The sequence below is a fragment of the Medicago truncatula genome, chromosome 1, assembly GCF_003473485.1.
Source record: "Medicago truncatula cultivar Jemalong A17 chromosome 1, MtrunA17r5.0-ANR, whole genome shotgun sequence".
Lineage (NCBI taxonomy): Eukaryota > Viridiplantae > Streptophyta > Magnoliopsida > Fabales > Fabaceae > Medicago > Medicago truncatula.
The window spans coordinates 52,944,069-52,948,224 of NC_053042.1; the positions used below are offsets into that span (position 1 = coordinate 52,944,069).

The 4,156-nt window shown below is 33.5% G+C and overlaps 1 protein-coding gene across 4 annotated transcripts; it reads left to right on the forward strand.

Moving 5' to 3' along the window:
- Positions 1–540: 540 nt before the first annotated feature.
- LOC11421875 (protein DETOXIFICATION 14) lies at positions 541–3,950 on the forward strand. Of its 4 annotated transcripts, none has more exons than XM_024771536.2 (8): positions 542–813; positions 935–978; positions 1,319–1,863; positions 1,948–2,034; positions 2,171–2,227; positions 2,347–2,585; positions 2,700–2,905; positions 3,527–3,950. In XM_024771536.2, exons 1-8 carry the CDS (start codon positions 792–794, stop codon positions 3,584–3,586), a joined length of 1,260 nt encoding a protein of 419 aa, XP_024627304.1. In that variant the 5' UTR covers positions 542–791; the 3' UTR covers positions 3,587–3,950. The 4 variants fall into 4 exon arrangements, with proteins under 4 accessions (XP_003592601.2, XP_024627304.1, XP_024627305.1 ...); XM_024771537.2 differs by having other exon boundaries at positions 543–813; positions 930–978; XM_003592553.4 differs by having other exon boundaries at positions 541–978.
- Positions 3,951–4,156: the final 206 nt, after the last annotated feature.

A 4,156-nucleotide genomic window follows, 5' to 3' on the forward strand; every position in this document is an offset into this window, starting at 1 on the left:
TGGAAGAATGGTGGGTAATTTACCCCAACCAATACATATTAGCCATATAAGCACATTTTTAAGTGGTATCCATAAACTATCTTGACCCCACCAACAAATTGCTCATTTTCATTGGTTGATGGGTAAATTACCCACCATTCTTCAAAGGTAATCTAGAAAAAACCATAATTTAAATAATGAAAATAGTTTTTTTCTCATGTCGACTTTAATAAGGGACAAACTAATAAAATTGTTCACGAATTATAACTCAGTTAGCCCTACGTAGTATTAACTCCCACATATATGATGCACCGTCATGTATTTACCAAAATTTAACTAATTAAATACATTGATTTCCTTCCTTAACAAAAATGACGACCCATATCCTCGTTTTTTTGTTTTCTTCATAAAGCTTTATGTAACTTTTTTTATTTTAAAATGCTTTATATTTATTTGTAGGGTCGGTCTTGGTACGGAGTTATAATATTTTTGTAATAATATAGGAAAAGGCAGTGTTGTTCTTCTCTTAAAAAGAAAAGGCTGTGTACCACATGTCATGTTTGTATATTAGCCGATGCTTTCTCTTCATTCCGTGTTCGGAGCAAACTATTACATTAAAAAAAGTTCGTTCGAGCATCACATGTGAACTGAACATTGTTTATTCCAATTTCAATAATAATCTCAACTTCCACCAACGTATTCAAATCCAATATTAATGTAACTTTGTCACATATTCAATTTTCTGGGCTAGAAAATATGGAAAAAGGTTTGTTAGAGAAAGACAGAGAGGGTGCTGGTTCAAGAAGCATAACATGGGGTGTATTTTTTCAAGAGGTGAAAGATGTTTGTTTTCTAGCATTGCCTATGATTAGTGTAACTTTGTCACAATATTTTCTACAAATTATTTCAATGATGATGGTTGGTCATTTGGGTAAACTTTCTCTTTCTAGCACAGCTATTGCTATCTCTCTCTGTGTTGTCTCTGGCTTCAGTCTTCTTGTAAGTCTTCTTATATTAGTATTATTTGAATTCTTTATTTCGTGCTTAAAGAATTATTTGAGTTTATCTTAAGATTGAATTATTTGAGTTTATCTTTTGACATAAGCAACTCTGACATGTCAATGTTGTTTTTAGCCTACTTTCATAATCATAAGCTCTCCACGATACGTATAAAAACATCTTATAGTTAATACGTAAACAATTTGACTTTGATTTATCTTTTGTGATATAAATAGGTTATACATAAATACTTGATAAACGCTTATGAAATTATTTGCATCAAATCAAATGGATATGAAATTAATTGCATTTTATTATATATTTTGTACATATCAAACAGTTTGGAATGTCATGTGCACTTGAAACGCAATGCGGACAAGCTTATGGTGCAAAGCAATATAGAAAGTTTGGTGTTCAAGTTTACACTGCTATCATTTCTCTTATTATAGCTTGTGTTCCTCTCTCTTTATTGTGGCTCAACTTGGGGAAGTTACTGAGTTTACTTGGCCAAGACCCTTTGATTTCACAAGAAGCTGGAAAATTTGCTATGTGCATGATTCCTGCTCTTTTTGCTTATGCAACTCTTCAGGCACTGGTCAGATACTTTCTTATGCAAAGTTTGGTTCTTCCTCTTGTTATAAGTTCCTCTGTTACCCTTGGATTCCATGTAGCATTTTGTTGGTTATTAGTTTTTAAATCTGGATTAGGTAGCTTAGGAGCTGCATTTTCTATTGGCACTTCATACTGGTTGAATGTGATTATCCTTGGATTATATATGAAATTCTCTGCTGATTGTGAAAAAACGCGGTTTACAATTTCAATGGAGTCATTTGATGGAATAGGTGAGTTCTTTCGCTATGCTATTCCTTCAGCTGGAATGATTTGGTGAGTTCCCTCCCTCCTCTTAAATTTTATCTTCCCTGTTAATTTTTAGCTATGATTTGTGACTTACATATTTGATCATTTCAGCTTTGAGTGGTGGTCATTTGAGCTCCTAGTCTTTCTTTCTGGTCTTCTTCCAAATCCACAGCTTGAAACTTCTGTTTTATCCATATGGTATAACTTTCCCTAGTGTTTAGTTTTACGCATAGATGACTTTGCGTGTATGAAAGTTGTATTGTAATGGTTACTTATAGTCAAATACTGATTCCATTCTTATAAATTAGTTTTTTTTTTTTTTTTCCATGACCAGTTTGTCAATCATCTCAACACTCTATACAATACCAGAAGCAACTGGCTCAGCAGCAAGGTTTTGATTCACATCATTCAAAACCCATTCAATTTGTGCATACACATTTTTCTGTACAAATAAAAAGTGATGCTATTTCTTTGTTTGTGTTTGGTTTTTCTTTTCGTTGTGTCATTCAGTGCAAGAGTTTCAAATGCATTAGGAGCTGGATGTCCACACGCAGCACGATTGTCTGTCTATGCTGCTATGGCTATCGCAGTTTCTGAGGCTATATTGGTGAGTTCCATCATTTTCGCCTCTCGACGGGTGTTAGGTTATATATTTAGCAATGAGCAGGATGTGGTGGATTATGTCACAGATATGGCTCCTCTAATAAGTCTATCTGTTATAGTAGATAGTTTACATGGTACCCTTTCAGGTTGGCTCTTTATTTCTTTTTTCTATAATTCAATGCACAATAATTCATTTTTTTCATGAAATTCATGGTACCTGAATGAATTATGACATGGAATGTAACACCTGTCTATTATAGGTATTGCTAGAGGATGTGGTTGGCAGAAATTGGGAGCATATGTGAACCTTGGAGCCTATTATGTTTTTGGAATTCCAATTGCTGTTATATTGGGTTTCTGGTTTGAATTGAGAGGAAAAGGTCTTTGGATTGGGATAATTGTTGGTGCCTCCTGTCAAGCAGTTTTGCTATCCCTTATAACAAGTTTTACAAACTGGGAAAAACAGGTTTGCCTTCACTTCCAAGTCTTTCTGGCTCTACTTCTCCGCATGTTTGGCACTAGTAGTAAAAACACAAGAGTAAACATTCAGTTTGTTCTTTAAATAAAGCGAGACGTTGTCAAAATAGTCTCGCAAATACCAAATTACGGAAACATATCTAAATGCGACTTTCGTTAGTCAGTTTAGTCATCGAATATGTCTTTTTTTAGTCAATTTGGTTCATAAATAAAATTACTAATAAAATATAGACTTCTGTAGTGATAGCGCCTCACATATTTAGGGACCACACTAACAGTTTACTCGAAAAACAAAAATTCCACGTTGAAAAGAGAAAGTCCGAAAAATAATGTATTAAGAGTGATACACTTCAGGTTACAAGTTGGTTGTGTGAGTATAAATCAGTTTTAATATAAAAATCTAATAGGCACAGTTCGGGAGCATCTCAGATCAAGAAATTCTGTCAAGCTAAATATTTTCAAGGAAATATGTTAAACTAGAGAAGATATCAATGTTCATACTCAGAGAACTAGCATCTTAGGCCATGCTATCTTATTAAGATTCTGCAAGAGTTTTGAACATATACCATTCATTAAAATATACTCATTTCTTGAGTGTCTATGATTGCAGGCAATTAAGGCACGGGAAAGGATATTTCAAGAAAGTTTTGCAGTACAAAGGATAGATTAGTTTGAGCAAATAAAGAAGATTCCTCAGAGTTGCCAACTTGATTAATTAAAAAGATCATATCTCATATACTGTATGGTCCAAGGAGGAAAAAGCATTCACACAGAAAAGAGTTATAAAATTGATGTTATTTTTTTTATTTAATTTTTGCAAAGGTTTTGCTGTGTTAGTGTAACTTTTAACATTGTAATCTTCAATTTCTTTTTTTTCTTTTTTTTTTGGTGAAAAAGTCCATAGTAAAACTATTCAAAGCAATTTTTGGATGGAATAATTCTTGTGCAGACTTTATTTACCTCTCGATCGAACTCTGGGTTATCAGGGCCTCCTTCCCTTGAAAACCAAAGGGTTAACACATTTTTTTTGTCAAGAATAGGAAAGTACAAGATTAACCGCAACGATGCAAATATGAAAACAGACCACCTCAAGCGCAACACCAAAACAGCACACCAAATACCACAATCTCAGACAACTGTATAAACAGTCTTGTGATTGAATACACCACTTGTTTAATGCAAAATTGAAACTCTTGACACAAGATTTTAGCCAATTTCAAATAAGAGCTTAATGCTCTCA

Excerpts from the sequence above, each read along its gene's own strand:
- LOC11421875 (XM_003592553.4), top strand. The coding sequence starts at position 736 with ATGGAAAAAGGTTTGTTAGAGAAAGACAGAGAGGGTGCTGGTTCAAGA. Across the intron at positions 979-1,318 it reads TCTCTGGCTTCAGTCTTCTT|TTTGGAATGTCATGTGCACT; the intron begins GTAAGTCTTCTT and ends CATATCAAACAG. Across the intron at positions 1,864-1,947 it reads CCTTCAGCTGGAATGATTTG|CTTTGAGTGGTGGTCATTTG; the intron begins GTGAGTTCCCTC and ends TGATCATTTCAG.